Source organism: Psammomys obesus, unplaced genomic scaffold (genome assembly GCF_907164565.1).
Source record: "Psammomys obesus unplaced genomic scaffold, mPsaObe1.curated_primary_1811, whole genome shotgun sequence".
Classification (NCBI taxonomy): domain Eukaryota; kingdom Metazoa; phylum Chordata; class Mammalia; order Rodentia; family Muridae; genus Psammomys; species Psammomys obesus.
In genome coordinates, this window is record NW_026587556.1 from 7,819,230 (window position 1) to 7,841,657 (window position 22,428).

At 38.8% G+C, this 22,428-nt stretch overlaps 1 protein-coding gene across 1 annotated transcript in view; it reads left to right on the forward strand.

Annotated features, from left to right (window-relative positions):
• Vps41 (VPS41 subunit of HOPS complex) overlaps positions 1-22,428 on the forward strand; it is a 159,792-nt gene that overhangs the window by 3,000 nt on the left and 134,364 nt on the right. The window contains exons 2-3 of the mRNA XM_055603954.1: positions 2,830-2,868; positions 20,291-20,395. Coding sequence (XP_055459929.1) covers positions 2,830-2,868; positions 20,291-20,395 — 144 coding nt within the window. The remainder of the gene's footprint in view (positions 1-2,829; positions 2,869-20,290; positions 20,396-22,428) is intronic.

A 22,428-nucleotide genomic window follows, 5' to 3' on the forward strand; every position in this document is an offset into this window, starting at 1 on the left:
AGGGGAATTCCATTTTTATTACAGTTTATCAGATGGCACAGTTCATAAGAATATCATGCATCTAAAAAAACATTCAGGTTTGAGTATACTACAGTGCCTCTGTTCTTTTGCTTGTAAATTTATTCTCTAAGATTTGTGGTCATAAGATAAATCCATTAAAGTGGTTAAGGGAAAATAGTTAACATGTATAAGACAAAGATTTAATCGTCTAGATCCAGGTATGGCTGGGGCAGCCAAGGTTGGGCTGTAAAGGAAAGTAAATGTTTAAAAACAGCCAGTGCTTTTCAGGTTTAAATCTCAGGTTGGTGCCGTGATTTAGGGTCATGACATTGACGCTCCTGGTGAAGAAGGGGGATGCCTGTCTGCTGTGAAGGTTTCCCCCATTGAGGTCATTGCAACCAGAGGTACTACTTTAAGCTGGGAAACCAAAAGGATTCCTGGACTTGAACCAGGGCCAAGTGGAGGGAATATCCTAAGGAAAATCTCACTGGGGATCACAAACTCAAGGCCAGTGCCCATGACCTATGTGAGGTTGGAAGTGATGTTGAGGGGTAAAATGCCTTCCATCCTGGCATTGCTGCTCAGTTCCAACTGAAGTTAGGCCGAGACTGATGCTATGTAAATTTAATGTGTTTTTTCTGAAGTTGAAAATACAGACTTTTATAAGGATGTTTCAGAAAAACATCTTCTAGGTTAAATAATACATCTGTATGTCACACTCAAATCTTAGCTGTCATTTTGGAGCTATAGCTTACTCATGTCTTTGTCTCTCCAGGAGCTAGTAGCTTCCAAACCTAAAATGTTGAAATGAATTAAATAGCAGGAGAACCACAAAATTAACCACAGTTCCTTGGCTGGATGAGAGAGTTTTTAGCACGGAGACATGAGCATGCGATTCATAGTGTTAGCTTAGTAGCTAGAGGGATATAGATTTTATGGAGGGGCTGGAGAGAAAGGCTAGAAGTCTCCTAGGGTCAGACTGTCCTACCCTCCCTCCCTCTTCTCCTCCTATGCCCCTCCCCTAGTCTGCTGATAGGGGAGATCTTCCTCCCCTTCCATCCGACCCTAGCCTATCAGGTCTCATCAGGACTAGCTGTATTGTCTTCCACTGTGGCCTGGCAAGGCTGCACCCCCTCCTCCCCAGGGGGAGGTGACCAAAGATCCAGCCACTTACACCATGTCAGAGATAGTCCCTGTATCCCTTATTAGGGAAACCACATTGAGACTGAGCAGCCTCTGGGTTCTATCCATTGCATGGTCTTTGGTTGGAACATCAGTTTCTGCAGCCCTCCAGGGCCCAGATTTTTTTTGGCTCTGTTGCTCTCCTTGTGGAGTTACAGTCCCCTCCAGGTCTTTCTATCTCCCCCTTCTTTCATAAGATTCCCTGCACTCTGCCCAAGGTTTGGCTGTGTGTCTCAGCATCTGCTTTGATACCCTGCTGGGTGGATTCTTTCAGAGGCCCTTTTTGGTAGGTTTCTTTGCCCTGTCTTCTCCTGTTTCAGATGTCTATACTGTTTGTGGATTAAGCAACTTTCCTAGAGTCCTCCTTATTGTTTAGCTCCTTTAGGATTTTACTATGTTTATCCAATATTATATGACTAATATCCACTTATAAGTGAGTATATATCCTGTGTATCTTCCTGCTTCTGGGTTACCTCACTCAGGATGATCTTTTCTAGTTCCATCCATTTGCCTGCAAATTTCACGATTAAATAAAACAAACTGTGTAAGCATGCAGAAAAGATATGAGGTTTATCCCTGATAATGACACATGTGTCATAAAAGTCTTAATTGCAGAACATCTCCATTTTTCACATGGTCTTCAAGGGTAAGGACTATATTTTCCTGAAAACTTAAGTCTCCTCTAGAAGTTACCCGTCTCTTTCCAAGCTTTTACTGTTTTTTTGACATATAAAATAAAGCTGTTTTTGAGCATCAGATTTACATTTATCCTGCTATCTGTCTTGAATTGAGTATAATGTGCGTCTGACTTTCTTTAAAATGTTCTTTTTTCTTAAAAATATGTTAGGTCTAAAACGTTCTTACCCCACTTCTTTGTCGCTCTCTTTGTTTATCTCATGGATTGTAAAATGCTTACATTCGGTGTCAGCATATTAGCTGTAACTTTTTATTGCTATTGATATCTATAAGTACGTTAAGTAAATCTTCATTTTGCTGACCTCTTTGAGGATGCGTGGCATCAGCAGATTCTTTCTTTCAGTGGACAGGTGAGAGATTATCGGGACCAAGTTCATTTTTTTCCCTTTTTGCTTTGTTTTCTCCAGAGCAGCAAGATTCATTGTGCAGCAGGAAGGGAACTGTGCTAAGTGGAGGAGTTTGTCTTAGAGTTACTGGTTTATTAAAGGGCTTATGTCGTGTCTGATGAGCACCGCTGGCGGAAGATTCTTTTTCCAAGAACTGTTCTAGAGTTGAGCATGTGGCTTAGCTGTAGAGTGCTTGCCTAGCACATACAGAGCCTTGAGTTCAATCCCTAGCACTGCATGAAACCAGACGTGGTGTCACGTGCCTGCAATCCCAGTACATAGGATGTAGAGGAAGATGATCAGAAATTCAGGGTCCTCATGAACTACATAGAGTGTTCAAGGCCAGGCTGGAGTACATAAGAGCCTATCTCAACAAACAAACCCAAACCAGTCCTCCCCCCACCCCATCTCTCTGCAAACTTTTAGCAAGACAGTAATTTTGATGCCTTCGCATAAGAGATTCCAGTGTGAAAACTGGCTCATTTGATGTCGTGGTTTCTTGTTCTCCTGTGCTATATATATATATTTTCCTTCTTCTGACCCCCTTTCTTCTCTGTGCTTGCAGGAAACTGGGTCTCTTGAAGAATCGACAGATGAGTCAGAGGTAAGGTGGCGCTTGCAGATTTGTCACTCACCTTGATGGTGTCTCAGGCTTGCTTGGCAACAAAGTCTGGCATTATCAGGGCCTGGAAGATTAGAAAAGGAAGGCTATAAAGCCAATACTTAAGGAATAGTGTGCCTATTGTCTATAAAACATTGAATGGATTAATTTAAACATAGAGAAACAAACAAAGGTGATAACCACTATACTGTGGACCTCTCTCTGTTGTCTTGAATGGCATTTTCACCTGGGAAGACTGACATAAAATTTTAGAAACCAATCCCTACCTATTAGAAGTCTTCTTGTTTTCACAGTTTTTGCATTATGGTTTTGCAGTATACATATTTTCTCCTGTGGCTATGAGGATTCTGCCTAGCTCCTCATATTTGCTAGACAAATGTCTCACCACTCTGCCACACTTCAGTTCTGATATTTATTCATTTTCTTTTTCCGTGAATGTAAATGATCATATATCCCATGCTTACTACACTTATCTATAATACTTCTTGAATCAACACAATTATAGCTCAATTATTTAAAAAGGGATTATAACTCAAGGGGAATAAAATCATTCTTCTAAAATTGTCACTGCTTTGAAAAACTCCTTTTCAAGTGGACTTGGAAAGGGGCAGGGAGGAGATGAGGGAGGGAGGGTAGGATTGGGAGGGAATGAGGGAGCGGGATACAGCTGGGATACAGAGTTAACAAAATGTAACTAATAAGAAAAATAAAAAAATTAAAAAATTAAAAAAAAGAAAAACTCCTTTTCAAAACTCTGCGTAAGAAATAGGCTGAATATAATGCAAATTAATTAGATTATAAACGTGATTGTACCAATAGGTAACATGTTTTCTTTTAATATTTCATTTAGGAAAGACAAATTAAAATGTATCTTGCTAACCTGTAAGAAATTTCTACCAGTGTGACTGTATCTGTGATAATTTTTTCATCTCTGATCGATATATATTGCAGCTTTATATGAATTTTGCTTTTCCTGTGAAATGCTGGGTTTATGTATCTGCAGGGGGAGGCATTCTTTAGAACTTTGGTGCTATCCTATGCCCCACACACATATGTACAGATATGCATCTTGGTCATCATATGGGTCCCCTAACAATTGGAGCAGGGGGCTGTCTCTGACTCTGTTGCCAGTCTTTAGATCCCTTTCCTTTAGCTGGGATGCCTTGTCTGTCCTCAGTGGGAGGTGATGCACTTAGTCCTGCTGCAACTTGCTGTGCCAGGCTGGGTTGGTACCCAGGTGATGCCTCCCCTTCTCTGAGGAGAAGGATAAGCGGGAATGGGGGGAGGGGTGTGTGTGTAGGACCAGCAGGTGAGGAGGGAGGGGAGCTTGTGATCAGAATGTAAAGTGATTAAATAAATAAATTAATGAAGAAAAGAGAAGTTTGGTGCGGAAGGAAAGTAGAAATTCAAAGTGTCCCTGAGTACTTCTGATATAATCAGGGGCCTGGACTTTCTCCGTCTATGACAAAAGGTACAGCATGGTAAAAGAAAGTATGCAGCAGCCAATCCTCATAATCCACCCAGGTCCTCCAGTTCCTTCCTAGGAGCTGCTGCGCTTGCTATCTCAGGAAACCCAAGCTGTTTAACAAACTAGAGGCAGCCTTTATCTCCCAGATACTTATTGAAGTGAGTTTGATGGGCAAGCTCAGGTTTGAGGACACAGTCCAGCCTTGGGAGAAATTTTCATGGGTTTCTTTATGCAGTTTGAATTACTGTTCATTCCAGGAATAGCATTTTAAGACATCACTAAGTAGACCAAAGAATCTTTCTTCATCCTGTTCGCCTTCTCCTCCCTTATTCCTATCAGATTTTTATATCCCTTGAGCTTTTGAAGACAATTTTGTGTTACATACTTTCATTTCTGTATTGAGGGCTTCAAAACTTCCTTTTAAAAAAAAATAGTAATTAGTGTTTCAACAATATATTCAATTAAGTTGCCCGAAATTCCTATAATTTCCTGAAATCCCACATTAAATGAAATCTTATGTTACATCAGGTTATTTCAAGGTCTTATTTTCTTGACTTTTTTTGAGAATTTTATACATGAGTACTGCCTCTCTGTTACTTGCCGCACTCTTCTTCAACTCCCTCTGTGTTCCCCTCAACTCCTCAAATTCATGGTCTCTTCAATTACCATTTTTTCATATATTATTGTTATATGTACATATAAATGCAACCCACTGAGTCCATTTTTTAAAAAGCATTGCTTGTATGTGTATGTGTTTAGGGCTGACCACTTTGGACTGGACAATGTAACAGAAAGCTGGATAGCCGCAAGGGTGCAATAGTGGAATTATAACTCGGGGCTTAACCAACAGCCATGTAATTAGACTTAACGCCTGTTCAGTAGGATAGAGTTCATGCCTTGTACAGGAAACCTGGCCACGTACCCATGTCTGGTGAAGAAAGTTATGGACCCTAGAGGATACACTGTGGCTTCTTTAAACTAGTGTAATTCCTAGCTGCTGTCTGTCACCCGAGCCTTATAACCTCATATGCACTCAGTGCAGCTCCTAGCCCTCAGCAAGCTCTTACTTTAATATATGTCTGTGAAAGGAACACTGCCTTCTATTGTCTGTGATTTTCATTAATTTTGAAACGCAAAACCAAATGAAAAGAGTTTGCCAAGGGTAGTATTGTTGACATAATTAGAAGCTATACTAGGTAACTAAGGGCAAGGAATGGAATTTTATGGATTATTAATGTTTGTTAAAAAACCACTACATCAGTTTTAAGAGGGGATCCAAGGAGCGGCAAGAACATTGGGGTCTGTAGGCTGAAACACTGGGGTCTGCTTAGTATGAGTGAGGCCTCCATGTGCCTTGTCTGATTTGTAGAAGCAACTGACTAGCTAAGTTTTGACTGATTTTGTCTGTAGTGCGTCCCATTGAGGCAAGGATTCAGCTACATATTTTGCATCTCAGACCCTGGCGATGATGTGTAATAACAGAATAGCTAATGACTCTCATTTCTATCCTTATAGTTTTTGCTACTGCTATTAAAAATACCCACTTTTTAAACATGATGGCTTCAAGGTAGTTCAGTTTTTTTTTTCCACAGTTCAGAGGGCAATGATAAGTTAACTATATTAAATGTTTAATATTAGACATTAAAATGAATCGACTGCTGAAGCTATTAAAATAATATGGTGAGTGAGAATTAATCTTAGAATAAAATCAACTTCTAAGGATTTCAGCCACATGGAGAAAACTCCCTTTCGGTTTTGTTGAAGTGAAAACCAGTCATTATGAGAAATCAGGAGAAATTATTTTTAAGTCAGAAAGTGCACTATACAGAATCATTTATCTCACCTGGTAGACAGAGATTATGAATCATTTATTGAAAATTAAATTGATTTTTTTACACATATTAATTTTAATAAACAGGTTTCTAGCAACTAGTACCTAAAATGGTAATTACCCTGTTCTGAGATTGATTGCTAAGGAGAAAGGAGCATGGGGTTACTGTGTTCCATTTTTCTAGATAACCCCCTGGATTAAAAATCCTTTTTTTATTTAAGGAGCTATTAATATTAACAGGCTCTGCTGATTATTGCATCATTCAGGCATAGATAAATATTTCCTTTGAAGCAAATATTATAAATATTATCCCTTTAGAAACTTGTAGAACTTTCTGGATGAAAGGTTTTTACCCTGTATTTCTGCCATTTGTTATATATGAAAGATAAATATGGCATAATAGACTTTGAATGGAATTTATAATTTCACTGCTTGGAAGAAAAATTATTTCAGACAGTTCAAGATTGAAGTATTGATCACTCAAATATTTATTGAATATTAGGATACTGCCGTGCACTAGTGTTTGATTAGCAAGGTAGACAATAAAAAGAATACTTATTAGGATATGTCAGATAATAAATATAGATTAAAAAACATGGGTGGAGAAATGGGATCTGGGAGGAGTTGGGGGGGAACTGTGGTCAGAGTGTATTGTATAGAAATTCTTTTCAGTTGAAAAAAGCAGCAATGACAGAGGGGAACATGGAGCAGTCTCTGGGGCTGATGGTCTGCCTTTCATTGTTAGGGATGGTTTTTCTCCTATGGTGATCTGTGTCCTTCTTTTGGAGAAAGTAAAGCCGGTGCTTTGAGAGTCTGTATCAACCAGAAGCAGCGACGACCCCAACCCCCAGCTCAGAATGGGAACTGTTTGATTCTTAGATTGTATCCACAAAGTGGAAATAATTAAAGAAGCAAATGAGAACTCTTCAGCATTAATTTTGGCTCTGGGCCTGCAACTCCATAGCCTACTATTTTCAGCCTTCTAGTTTTTAATGTTAGTCTAGTAGCAGAAATTTGTTTTCCCAGAGATACCTCTATCCTTATCCCCAGAACTTGTAAATATGATGTACTACAGAACAAGGAGGAGTTAAGGTTGTCAATCAGCTGCTGAGAGAATGGCGATTTCTTGGCACATATGAGCAGGACCAGTATGATCATGAGAGTCTTTCTAGGTGGAACAGAGAGCCAGGAGAGGGCATTGTGTGTCATGGTGTGGTGTGGTGTGGCGTGTCATGGTATGGTATGTGATATGTGGTGTGTGGTGTTTGGTGTGTGGTATGATATTGTGTGGTGTATGTGGCATGGTGTGCTGTGGTGTGCTGTGGTATGTGCTGTGAGATGTGGTGTGGTGTGGTATGTGATATGGTGTGGCGTGTGTGGTGTGCTGTGTGTGGTGTAGTACGGTATTGTGTGGTGTAGTGTGGCATAATGTGTATGTGAAGGAGTCTGCCTGTCTTTGAAGCCAGGGAACTTGAGCAGCTTTCACAGCCTGGGAAAGCAAAAAGGAAAGGAAGAAAGGGAAAGGGAAAGAGGGAAAGAAAAGGATTTTTCCCTGTTGCCTCTAGAAGAACCCTGCCCAGGGCTTATTGCTGTGGACTTCCTACTACAGAATTGTGAGAGAGACATTCATTGTTTTAAGGAGTAATATTTCTGATCGTGTTTTATAGTAGTGATAGGAAACTGAAGCATTGACTAATACGGTTGCGTGGCCTTGTTCTCGCAGTTCCTCCAGGTGGCTTATTTTAGTTTGGGGAGCGAACTGTATCCAGGCAAGGGAAAGCAGACTGGAAACACATTATATTTAAACTGCTTATCCTGGGATGTCATGGGGACATGCGAGTCTTTCTGATGACGCTACTCAGCTGTTGTTCAGTCATTTCACTTAACAGTTGGGGTCACGATCTGCGTTGTAGAGGCTTGAGGCCTCCTTTCTACAGACTAAGAATGCAGTGAGGGATCTGCATAGCTCAATGGTCCTCTTCATCCCAGGGCCATGTTTTGTTTATAAATGCAGAGATCCCCACTCACCTCTCCTGTCATGTTTCTTTACTTTAGAATGTGAACGCTTTTTTTCAGCAGCCTCAGTGGGCTAAGTTGATCCCCCTGTACAGTATCAGAGAGAGATTGGGCAGCGACAACTTCTGAGAGAGCTTGCTATTTTAGGCTGTTGTCATCATTTTCTACACCAAGGGACTGGTGCAGTTTTGAAGTGTTTTGTTTTGTGATAGGCGTGTGGGTGAGGCTCTTGGTTAATCCATAGGGGACATCAGTTCCTCCTCTCCTTTTCCCACTGGCCAGGCTCACACTTAACTATGTTTGAAAACTTTTTTTTTTTTTTTCCCCTCACTGATGCTCAGGGTCAAACCCCAGGACCTGAGTGTGCTAGAGAAGTGCTCTGTCCTAGAACTGCATCCTGAGATGAAGTCAAAGGCGATGATGTATCATTGCTATAAGTAGTCTAGAGCAAAGAACTAATTAGATTCCAAGCATTTCTGTTCATTTATTATGTTCTGGCAATATACTAGGATGTTAGATTCCAAGAAAAGATATGAGTTCTGCAGTTTAAACTTGGGCATTACAGACGTTATTGATAGTACTTTTAAAAAAATGGCATTCACTGGATATTACACTTTGTGTACAGTTTTTACATCTAATGTTTAAAAAAATTTCTAAGTGTATATTAATCATCCCTTTTAAAAGTGGGGTGACTCAGGTTTTAAGATACTTGCCCAGTGTATATGGATTATGTGGGGTATAGTCGGCAGAGTAGAGTTACCTTAAGATTGGCTGCTTGGCTGTGGATTTGAGTAAGATGTTGGACAACCCTGGCTTTCTATTCAACCTCTGCTTCTCTGCTTTTCTCCTCAACTTCCATTTTAAGCGACAGTAGTGAGGATATACATACATACATATATATATATCTTTAGTTCTCATATTCTCATTTTCTTTTTTTTAATTAAACATCAGGCATTACTTTTATTTGTGGAAAGAATATTAAAGTTAAAATGAAAATTAGCATAGCTTAACACAGATTGTTAAAAGGAAATACTGTCAACATCATTTTATCTGAGAATCATTTGTATACTGCCATAATTTGTGCTAGAAATTAAAAGAATATTTCATGACAAACGGATGCAGGTACTCATTCTCTTAAAAATTATCTACTTGGGGATTATTTGGGAAGAGTGTTCAAAACAGTGTCCACTTAGTATTGGACCATGATTACCCCAAACCCACAGTGACTGTGACTAGACAAAAACAGCACTGATCACTCACAGCAGGCGTAGAGAGTATGTAAAACCCAACAACGATGAAAGACAAGTTTTAAACCCTCAAACCAAGAGGGAAGACTAACCTTGAACAGAAGGGCCACTGCTAAAAGCTCACATCCAATAAAGGGGACAGTTAGAATACAAATAACAGATTCTTACATTTCAACTGTATAAAAAAAACAAGTGAAATTGTTGGACTAGAATGACACACATCATGATTTCAATGGTATAATTTTTAACTACTCTAGTATAAGAATGAAAATAAGAGGTCTCACCAAAAACTAGGTTTCCTAATTTACCACAAGTCCCAGTCCCTGTGGCTTTTCATTTCTGCAAGGTAGTTCACATTAACCAAGGCAAAGTGGCTACTTACCTGATATTACTTTAGGGATTAGAAAAATTTCAGCTGGGGCTGGAAGACAGCTCAGCAGTTAAGAGCATTTGCTTCACTTGTAAAAAACCCAGGCTCAGTTTCCAACACCCACATGGAAAATCACAACAGTCTGTAACTCCAGTTCCAGGGGATCTGACACCCACCCGCTCTTCTCTTTTGGGTTCCACAAGCATCAGGTACGTATGTGGTGCACTTACATACATGTAAGCAAAATACTTAAAAAATAACCTTTAAAAAAAAAAGCCTTCGCCTTCACTATTAAAAATTTAAAAGTCTTATATTGACATAACCAATTACTGACTTAATCAACATATGGGACAAATAGGGGAATGTTAAGAAAAATTATGTAAAAACTCCAATATTAACATTTTGGAAAGTGCCACTTGTCCAGTGTAGCATCATTCGACGATCTCAAAGACTTAAAAATACACATTCCCCAGGTATACCTTCCCTGGCCTTTGCTGACAAGGAGTCTGTAGAAACTTAGATTAATAATATTTGGAAATCACCCTTAAAAGAAATTGTAAATATTTATGAAGGAAAGCATACATAGAACATTCTTGAGATCTGCTATTTTAGTCAAGGGGATTTGAAACTCTCCCAATACTGAAGACAAACCCTGTAAAGAAAAAGTATTAAGTCTCTGCTAAAACAGTGAACTCAAGAACTTAACATTTCTTTTTTATATAACAGAGTACAAATTTTAAACATAACGTGTTTTGAAAATTGAATTTGTATAACCTTTGATTTCTATCTCTGCTAGAAAAAGAGGAGCATCATTTCCATAAATTTGTTTAAAAATCTAGTTTACACTGACTGCCTTCCTTCTTTTATTGGAGCCTCCTCTCTCCCGTCTCCGTATCTGAGAGTGACACACCCTCTAGGGTTTCTGTGATGCCTGCAGTTGCTTTGGTCCCTAGTCTCTGACTTATATCTAATTGAGATGCCTTAGGGAAGCTGCTTACTGAACTCGGGTCTGCTGTTACTATGACGTTTGTTTTGACTGGTCTTTATTGGGTACCACAGTTTTGTTAGGTGAAGTTCAGAACAATGGAAAGGCATAAACCCTGCTTCTAAGGATCTTGTGATCACCAGAGGATATTGGGAAGAAAGGAAAAGAGGGTTATGTTGGCTTTAGTGACGGAAATTGTCCACCCGAATGGCATATCTTGAAGATTGGGAAGGTTATTCCATATGGCTGAGAGGAAATGAAAAGCTTATTTGCTTTTCACATTTTCCTCCTCTTCTATATATTCTTATCGCCTTCCCAATATAAAATAAATGATGAGAGTTGATCCTGTTTATGGTATGTGGCTTAGGGCACGGGAACCTTCACCTTATTTTTTTTTCCTTGAATTGAACATGAAATTCTGATACTCCAGGGCAAAGGAGAGAACAGCGTTTATGAAGACCGCCTGACTTGTGCATCTTAAGCAGCGCTCTTCAATCTTTACAGGTTCAACTTTTTCTCCTTTTCCTAGTCAGAGTACTTGTGAGGAGAGGGGCTTCCCCAAACACAGGGATTTCAGTTCAGTTGATATGGTCTGAACAATATTGAACAGTGGCATTTATTTTTATTTTTATAAAGATAGCATAAAACAGAATTTATTTGATAAGAAATGCAGCACACTTTGTTTTAGAGTGTGAAGATACCAGAGCAGTGGTCCCTCTCCCTTTAAGAGGACACAAGTCAGGTTATCACGCATGTCCCACAGATCAAGAACATGAAGCTTGAGGGAGCTTACCATTTGGCGTGTATTCTTCAGGTTTTTTTTCCCACCAGCAAATACACATACATTTCTGGAGAAAATTTTACATTGTGCAGAGTGTTTTCTGATGTTTTTCATGTGACAAGCATCAGACGAACACTTCCTGGGAATGATGTTAGTGTCTATAAGATATTTTAATCAGGGGAAACTTATTAAGCTGGTGTCTGACTTCAGCACTGTGGGCTTTTTGAATTGAGTGATTCTGTTTTCTGGGGCTGTCTTGGACATTATAGGTTATCTCACACCCATGCTGACCTCTCACTGGAAGGTGCCAGTGGTACCTTCTCTCCACACGCCCAAGGTTTGGCCACAGGAACATCACACTACTGGGGAACAGAAACCCCCCAATTGCAGGTCACGTACCAGTGTGTGTTTTATGCTTTTAAAAATAATATGTAGATGTGAGGAGTCATGGGGTGACTTTTCTGTACAGTTGAAAGAGCAGACCTGAGCCATCCATGCTAGTTTATCAATTCTAATTTTCAGTGTTTTTTAATGAGTTTTTTTCATGTTAGCAATGTTGCTTAAAAGATGAAAATGTAACATTTTTGCATTCATATAAGAATGTAATTGCCTATGTGTCAGAAGCATGATAGAAAGGCATTCTGGAAGCTCTGACCACAGTTATTTTATTATAGGCGGAGCCTGTTATCTTCATGTCACTTTCTTGAGAAGTGTGGTCATTGAGGCAGCTGTAATACCTCGTATTATTAATGGAAATCAGAAATTACTCTTTCAGCTTCATTATGTAGGTTTTTTTTTTTTTTTTTTTTTTTGCTATGTTTTGACCCTGTAGAAGGAGCTGTGAAGTTGTCTTTCTTGTCAGATGTTCTTCTTTTAGCATAAATAAAGGGCTGCTTCTGTAATGCAAGTGTAGCAGCAGTTAACAGTGCAAGGTGCCCTTTAAGGCAATCACATTCATTTTGGTGTTTTGGGGAGGGGAATTAGAAAGCTGGCGGAAGGCCTCAGCCCTTGGCTGACTTTGAGCTTCCTGCAGTGTCTTCTTCATAAATCCCTTTCCTTACCATCACTCCACTCTACCCTTTCTCAAGGGTAGCACATGATTTAAGCTCTGAAGTTGAAGGAGTCCTGTGTTATGCCTACACATTTAGAGATAGCATAGTTTCAAGTAAATAAGTATGTCCAGTAATATGTGATTTTCATTTGTTTATAATACTCTGTGAAAGTGGTTAGATCTGTTCCTTAAAATTTTTTTATGGTTTTGAGTTTCAAATTGTGTTTGATTGACAATTTCAATAATATTTTAATATTCACTTATTTATATATAGTCTTTGTTTTCTTTAATAAATTATAATTGATCAGAAATATTAGCATATATCATGGATCTTATATGAACCACATTGTTAGTAATGAGAAAATTTAAAATATGAATATTCTGAAATTCAAATATTCTGATATTGGATTTTGATAGTTTTTTTTTTTTAATATTGAACTTGTAAGAGTGAGTACAATTTTGAGTATTTCAGTTTTCCTCAAGGTAATTAGAGTTCTAGACAGAATGTCCTAGAGGAAGCAAACCTTTATTTTAGACTTCCTACCCATGGTTGATTATTGATTTGCTTTTTATTAACACTTGGTTTTTACTGTGGAAATTCAAGCTGCATGAGAGTAGTTTATTTTTATTTTTTTTTCCTTTTAACACTGAGAAATTCTTTGAGGTTGTTAGTGTCTCCCTATTGTATCCAGTTTTAAAAGACTGGATATTTATTAAAAGGATTTGCCCCTAGTCAGATGTAGCTGATGACAGGAAACTAGGTAAACCATTCATCTGATTAAATTTCCTAATGGTTGAGCTGAGGTGTCGTGGAAGGGAACCTGGGAAGGCCATCTGCACAGAGCAGTTACGGGCTGCTGAGCACTGTTTACCTGGAGATGATTTTACAAGCTTAATGGGGGCTTTATGTGATACCTCACCTCTTAAGTGTATCTAATATCAAGTCTGATTTCTGAAGTTAAAATTGAATTTGAAAAAAAAAAAGTGGTATCCAGAAATAAAAAAATAATAATTTCTGAATAAATAGTAGGGGAAGGAAATGTAACGGTTGATGCTTGTTCTACATAAAAGTGAGGACTGAACTAAGGACCTGTGTATTCTGGTTAGGCAGTCTACCACTGAGCTATGTCCCAGCCCTTACTCAGTGTTAATTTGAGAGAGGCTTGCTAAGCTAAGCTCGCTGGCCATGAACTCAAATGTAGTCTAGGTAAGCCTCAAACCTGCACTAATTCTCCCCTCGGTTCTTGAGTAGCTGGGATTGTAGGTCTAAGCCCACATAACTTTTTTTTTTTTTTTACTCTGTAAGTGAAATTGAAGTCTTTATTTGGACGATAACAGTGGTGCATTATGTATTAACGTGTGAAACAAAGACACTGACAAAATTAAAATGGATGAAAATATAGAATCCATTAGCTGGACTAATTTTTTTTCTTATCCGTGGATTTTTTTTGTGACGAGGAAGGTGCAGTTGATATAGTGTTGGTCCACAAGTCCAGGTGAGATTCCTTCCAGGGCACACTGACAAAAAGAAGCGCAGCTGAACAGCGTCTCACAGAGAAACCCTCAATAACTTTAATTTATTTCCTGGAGTGATTTCTCTCCCGTTAAGTTCAAAACTCAGTAAAAGTGACCCTGAAATGACATTTATTTTCCGATGGTATACTAGAATTTCATAGGATGGTTTAAGGATCTGTAATTAAAAGTGCTATACACTTAGTACCAATCTGTGTTTGTTGAGAAATTGATTCCTTTTGAAGGAAAGCTGCAAACTTTTCTTGTATGGGTAAATGTCACTCTATTCATATCTTCACTTAGCTGCAAGTCAGTACGTGTTCTGTTCCACCAGGTTGTCATAGTAACACAGTTAACTGTCATATCAGCTCACACTGTTGATGGTTTTATTTGTAGGTTTGTAGGATTGTTAAAATTTAACAAAATTATTGATTTGCTTTTTATTAACACAGAGTTATTTACCATGAAAGTTCAGGCTTCACGAAGATTTTTTTTCTTGTTTAAATTTTTCCAAAATTAAAGTGAAACTAGATATTAAATCCTTGTGATTAAATTTTTTTTATTTAAAATGTAATATAGAGTCTGCACTAGCAGAATAACCTCTGTGGATTGTAGTTTTGAGTCATTTCCTATTTTTTTTTTCTTTTGACAAGGAGGCAAGAAAAAAAAGCCTTAAAATTCACCTTTAGCTTGCTTTTAAGTAAACATAAAGGATACCTGTCAGGAAAGCGTGAAATGGTACATAAAGTGCCCAATACTGAGTTTTCACTTTATTTATGGTTTTCGAAACCTTGTGGGAATGCTTCACTGAACTGTGTTGTAAAAGTATTTATTTTGGTATATTTATGTGAGAGAAATTACTTAGTTTTCACTTATAAATAAGGCAGGCAAACCTTATTTACAGTAAGCTTATCTAATGGTCCGTGGATGAGTGCTTTTATGCAAAATAGTCGGGAGGCCAGAATTAACTTTCACATTGAGTGCACATTTGATGTCCACACTTGAGCAACATGTGGCATCTTATTCTAAGGGCTGCTGTTCAGGATTCAATTTATATTTAACACATTTACCTCGGAACACACAGCTCACCTGCGGGACATCTAGCGTTTCCTCTAGAGCATCTCTTTCTTTCTGGGAGATACAGAGGGTTTATTGGTTTTATAATTTTCCCTGTTTATTTTTTGAAAGACTTGGTTAATTAGATGTTTCATATTACACATATTAAAATAGATCAGTTTGGAGATGTTACAGCTTCTTCAGTCTGGGTCGATTATTGTAAAGCAGCATTTCATATTCCTGTGGAATGCCATATATTGTACTGTGTATTTTGTTGCTCTTAGTTCTTAGTCATAGACAGTTAATAGTATGTGCATCATCCTTGGTGGTACACTAACTTAACAGCTGGCAGCTTATGTGCTCTTGAGCTTAAGAATGTTCATTAGTGTACATGGAATGTTTCTTTTAAATATTTTATTGATATTCTTGTAGCTGCATAATGCCCCTCCCCCACAGTCCTCAGACCCTGTTGTTTATGTCCTTGTGTCCTCTCCTCCCATACTGAATCATGGCTGACCCATACGATTAGTAGAACATTGTAAAAATGAAGTGTGCAACCTTTGAGGCAAGGCCAAAGAAAGCAGAAGGCATTTTTTTGGTTCTCTCTCAGATTCGTTCACAGTGGGAGAAGCTGCCTTTGAAGTGCTCAGGCAGTCCAGGAAACGGCCCGTGAGTAGGGAAATGAATCTTCCCACCAAAACCAACATCTCCTTGCCAGCATTGTATGAGTCTCATGCCTTCTTTATTAGAATTTCATTCATGGGTACAATGACTTTTCATCATATCCCTCCTCCCTCCCATTCCATCTTCCTTCCCCATCCCTCTCTAAATATATATAACCAGTTGAGGAGAATTAGTGTTGCCCATAGTACATGGGTGTAGGGCTGACTTCTTGGGCATGAACTTATCAGGCAGCTTGTCCCCGAGGAGAACTAACTTTCTCTATCAACTGCTTGTAGCTTTTCAACCAGAGCTGAGTCCTCATGAGCTGTCCTCTATTCATGCTGGAATGATGACAGGTGTGGGTCTTTTGCAGGCAACCATATTTCTGAGAGTGCTGGATGCAACATACATGCCATGTCCAGATGACACTAATTTGCAGAAGGTCTCCTAGTCTTCTGGGTCTTACAATTTTCTATGGTTTCCTGAGCCTTAGGTATAAGGGTTATGTGGCCACTCAACAGTTGCTATTCTCTGCATTTTGAGTAGTTGTGTTTTTCTATAATAATCTCTTTCTGGTAAAAAAAAAAAAATGTAGCTGCTTTGCTGTGGGTGGGTCAGAGCTGCATGTGTCTGGATATCAAGCTCCTCCATGTTGAGTAGGTCTTCTATCCATTCACATTAGCTACTTCCAAGTTATTAGTGGCACTAGTTGCACTACTGGGCATATCTTGCTGGGCCAGTCATTATTGTAGTTGACAAGAATTCCAACTGAGAAGAACTTCTCTCCCTAGGCACCTTGCATAGCATCTTCTGAGAGTTATCCTGTAGGAAGGAGACTTCTAAGTCAGTACCAGCTTCTTTACGCTGAGTCCTCTGATCACAGTGTGTGGTGTCTTTAGTACTAGGATTTTACTATCAAGTTCTGGGAGGCAAGCAAGAACAGTGACAATTAGTCTGTAATGTTTTAGGGATTTCTACCAAACCCCTGACCAACAAACTGCAAGAAAGGTAACCCTTGTCTGGTACAGGGCTTTTGGTTGATTGTCTTTAGCTTCTGGGAAGGGTGGAGAGCATTGTCTACCTGTGTGTAATGGGTTAAATTTATAAATACATATAAATTATTTGTGTGTGTGTATTTAAGAAAACTTGTAAAATAGGTTCCCTATGGGGTTTGAAAACATCTTTAGTGTTATTTATTCCTTGGCCTCATCCAACTGTCTTTTTTTTTTTCTTTTTCTTTTTAATAGCGCCTTTGTTCTATCCACCTCTGTAGAGTTCTTCCCCTTCAGTGATCAGATTCTACTTCCTTAGTGTCTGTGACTTCTCCAGGTTATATATACTCAAACTTAAAGATTCAGAGCTAGGATCTCCATATATATGCGTTTGGGCCACCTCACTGGATAGAAAGTTTTTCAGCTCTATTCACCTACTAGCAAGATTTCTGTTTTTTTATAGATGAAATATAATTTATTATGTATATGTATTACATTCTCATTCATTAATTCTAGTCATTAGTTGATGGATTCTATTCATTATTATTCATTAGTTGATGACATCTTGGCTGCTTCTGTGTAGAGCGGCAGTGAACATGGATGAGCAGGTATCTCTAAAGCAGGAGATGGGGTCCTTTGAGAAGACGCCCAGGTGCTCTAGAGCTGCTTTTTTAACTTTTTGTAGCATCTCCACACTATTACCATAGTGGCTGCTCCAGGTTTCATTCCCAGCAACAGTGAACAAGGGTTTCTTTTTCCCATATCCATGTCCACTTTGTTGTCTTTTGTTTTCTTCATCTTAGCCATTATGACTGGGGTAAGATGAAATCTCAATGTAGTTTTAGTTTGTATTTCCCTGATGGCTACAGATGTTGAAAACTTGTGTCTAACATGGCAGCTTCGGCTGACACCTTGACTGTAACTCCCTGGAAGATGTAGGGCGACCCACGTAGCTAAGCCCCCGTTAAGTGCTTTCTACAGTGATTGTGTAAAACAGCATGTGGTTGTTGTTTTAAATCAGAATGTTTCAGCTCAAGTTGCTCTACAGTAATAGGTGACTAATGCATAAGCTAAATAAGCACATTTGAAGACATTTCCTGTTGGACGCACCAGTTGTCATTTATAGGCATATCAAGTGCAGAGGCTTCTGTTGGGTTGTATAGCCTCATTTCATAGAACAGTGGGTCATAGGTTGATTTATGTACATTGACATATGGCATTTATAACTGAGTTAGTATCTTTAATTCAGAGACCTTCTTTAGGAATTTTTTAATTAAAAAATCTATGTAACAGGATAATTACATGTAGCTTTTCGTAGATTTTGTTGAGTTTGGATGAAGTGAGATAGTTGATGTTGAACTTCTCCCATGCTGCTTGACAGGTCTCATCCTTGCTGTTTGCTTACAGATCTGTCCCTTTCAGCACGAACTTGCCATTCTGAGAGAGGGGTGGGGGAGACAGACTTGTGCAAGCACTGGAGCCTGCAGTCTTGCTTCCTGTGTCCCTCTGTGGCTCTTCAGCAGGAGAACACTTGTCACTGCCACTTTCCTTTTCCTTTTCCTCGCTCTTCTCTTTATGATGTTCTCAGAGAATTTCATTTGTGTTCCTTGAGTTGGTGAGATGTCCTCCCGGTCTCAGTGATAACTTTTAATGCTGCTCCTGCTTCTTCCCATTTCTCTTTATTCATCTGGGACAGTTACCAGTTACAGTAGTGAGCACATGGCCTTAAGAACCCTTGTTGCCGTCATGTGTTCCAGAAGTTGAATAAATTAATGTATCTTTTAGGCTGTAAAGTAGACCTTTTCAGCTATGTTCCATGACACATATATATTTGCTACTATATTTCCCCTCCATTTTTCTGCTCTGGACTGCCCTTTGGCGACTTACATGGGCTATGAATATATGCTCTCCATTTCATTAATCCTATCATCTGCATTGCTGAAGTTTTTAAGCTTTAAGCCACCTGTTGACTTATTCATAAAAACCATTACATTTGTCACTTGTACTTTCATCTGAGAAATTTTCCTTTGAGTCTTTTCTAGATTACAGGTTTTGGAAGAAGTGTTCTTTTTATCAAGTTGTTGTTATGAGTTTCTTTTTTATTTTTTAATATAATCATACTTAAAATATTTCTCTCCTAATTGTAATATACAGCTCACTTGTCTTATTTTATTAATAAATTAAATTTTGAGATAGGCTTTCACTTTGAAGCCCCAGGCTAGCTTTAAACTTGACTATTTAAATTATTATCCTCTTGCTGTAGGCTTCCCAATTCTAGTACTACAGTATGCCTAAGTCCTTATATTTATTTTTATAATCCTCTGTTCTTGATTATCGGCATAGCTGGTAATTTATTGAACCCTATGTATTATAAATGAAAATTACAACGCTTTCATAGTTTTCTTTCTGCTTAGTAGAAGTTTGTAGGTTATGTACTTTGTTCTCATCAGGAATTAACCTTAGCACATGAGCCAAAATTTCCATCTATGGTATTCACCAGGACATATATTGCTGATGGCTCCAGAATTCTTAATTCTTTTAAGTTTACCAAAGTGATTGTTTTATACATCTGTAGGCTTTCTGCTTAGTTTTTAGTTTCACACTGTATACATCTATACACAGACGTGTGTGTGTGGGGGGGAGTAGCTGTGTAATAGGTTTACTTCCCTGCCCCTTTCTTGCAGCATGGCCTATATCTTTCAAGTCTATAGGTTTGTCACTCCATCTCCATAGATACACATACAGGTTACTACTTTCCCTGCCTACAAATTTGGGCACTGAGCTTGAGTTATTAGCCTAGCAAGTTCTTCTCAGAGACATTGTTTGTAGAATGTATTACATCTCTGCTTGCATTCTCTATTCTGGAGCCTTGGCCTCTATAGTTGAGGTTGCCTCAGTTGCTCTTTGAAGGCCAGGATAGGTCATGCTTACCAGGCCTTTCTAGTTATTCTATGTAGGAGCTTTGATATACCTCAAGTTACTTCACTGTTAGCTAGAAAGTGAAAGCCATAATATTTTTTAAAGTACCTGTAATTAGATTATGTTGTTGAACTTTTATTTTGGTCAACTTTATGCCAGTACAGTTCTTGGTTTGTGAACTTTGTTTTAAACTTACAAATGTAAAATTGTAGCTCCTTTAAATCCAATAATTCTACAGGTAATTTAGACTGTACAGTGAGATTGACTGTATTTAAAATTGACTGGTTATTTAAAATACAATATAGCAAGTTCAAATATCCCTGTGGTCAACTTTTGAATTTATTCTACTAGTGAAATTATTTATGTAATTGGCAAAAAGAAACAGGAACATTGTATATTTGTAGTTTTGACAATGAATGAAAGAGCTATCTCTTGTTCCACTTTAAGAAGTGTATTTTGAATCATTCTAAACAAAGCCACCATGATTACAGTGTTCCTCTGTTTTTCATGCAGGAGGAGAGTGAAGAGGAACCCAAACTAAAGTATGAAAGGCTTTCCAATGGGGTGACGGAGATTCTTCAGAAGGATGCAGCAAGCTGTATGACGGTCCATGACAAGGTAATGAGCAGTTGCAGTATTCCAGATACCCAACGTCTGTATTCTTACTATGGAAAGGTCTTACTGATCTGAGACCATGCTAGGTATTGGGTCACACCCTCAGTCTGTTCTTGAACCCAAACTGATTATATTAAAATAGTGAAGGCCATGGTTTCATCTACTGTTTTCTTCCCTGTGAGCCTAGGAGTGAGCCTTAGACCTTCCAAACATGGCAGATCCCAACCTCTGATGTATCCTTTGTCTTTATGACCCCCACCTAATGCCTTTTGCTTCAGATTATATTCCCTTATAAGCAGATCCCTATGTTCATTCAACAGTTTAGCAATAATGTCTGCTCCTTGGTTTTTACCATAACTTTCTTCTTTGAGTCTCCTGCCTCCTTTGCCTGTAATGCCGTGGTTGCTGAGCCCTAGCTAACTCTCTGCTTTTCTTCACTGATGACCTTGCAGTTCTTCAAACTCTTTTACTTCCATTGAACTTCACTTCTTTATAATTGACGTAGTCACCATATCCTGTTGCTATGAAGAAGCACATGACCAAGGCATCCTTTATAAAAGGAAGTATTTAATTGGAGACTGGCTTGCAGTTTCAGAGGCTTAGTCCATTATCATCATGGCAGAGAGCATAGCTGCAGCTGCAAGCAGTTGTGATGTTGGAAAAGTATCTTAGAGCTATATCCTGATCCCCAAGCAAAGAGATGGAGCCTTGTAGCCAGTGTTTGCTACTTTTTGGGTTCCTTTAACTTCCACCCTTCTCTACCCTTTTAATCCTCTAACACTAGATAGGAGAGAAAAAGGGATAGAAGGGAATGGGGTTGACGTTATCATTAGACTACTTCCTGATGATTAGGAGTGTTGAATTCCTTGGGGCAAGTTTGATTTTCGCTGTTAGGATAACTAATTATTTCTCCTCCTCCTCCTTCTCCTCTCCTCCTTCTTCTTCCTCCTCCTCTTATTTCCTCTTCTACCTTCCTCCTCCTCCTCTTCCTTCCTCTTCTTCCTTCTTCCTCCTCCATTTATTGTTTGTGCATGAGTATCTAATAAACTGCAACCAAAAGCACCCAACAGAATCTAAGCATCAACCACCCACCCACCCATCAGGGCTATAGCATATATATCTCTATATATGTCTATCTGTCTATCTATCTGTCTATACACATATATAGAGATACATATAGATATATAGATTATCTCTCTTGTCTGAAAAGTTCCCAGAATTCCAAATGTCATACAATCACAGCAACTATCTGAAGCTGGCAAAACTATTTCCTCCTAGAGCACAAGGCAAATCATAGTTGTAAAGCAGACGCATATCCCCACACCTGGGATTAAAATGAAAACATATTCTTATAATATTTCTGTTTTTTTATTTTTAATTTTTCTTTTTTATATTAATTACAGTTTATTCACTTTGTATGCCAGCTGTAGTCCTCTCCCTCATTCCCTCTCACCTTCCCTCCCTCTTCTCCACCCATGCCCCTCTCCAAGTCCACTGATAGGGGAGGTCCTCCTTCCCTTCAATCTGACCCTATCTTATCAGGTATCTTCAGGACTGGCTGCATTGTCTTCCTCTGTGGCCTGGTAAGGCTGTGCCTCCCTCAGTACCACCACAGTAGTTCATCTCTCACTGCCATGGCCATACTAAAGATGATTTCAGTAACTGGAAGTTGATGATCTTTGGCCTGCAGCATACTATCTTTAGATATTCATGCTTGTTTTTGCACAAACATTATTCCCGATTAGGGGTCCCAGTCTCTAGTCTTTTATTTTCCTTTGTTTTCTGTCCTGTTTTTTTTTTTTTTTTAAACTGGCTCTTCTATGTATTGTGTTGGTTTGTACTTTGTTTGTTTGTTTTTTTTCGCTTCAAGAGAGTATTTCTCTGTGTAGTTTTGGCTGTCCTGGAACTTGCTCTGTTGACCAGGCTGGCCTCTAATTCACAGAGAGCCTCCTGCTACGGTCTCCAGAGTGCTGGGATTAACAGTGTGCACCACCATAGTTTCTCTTTGTCTACATGCTGAGTCCACTCAGAACAGC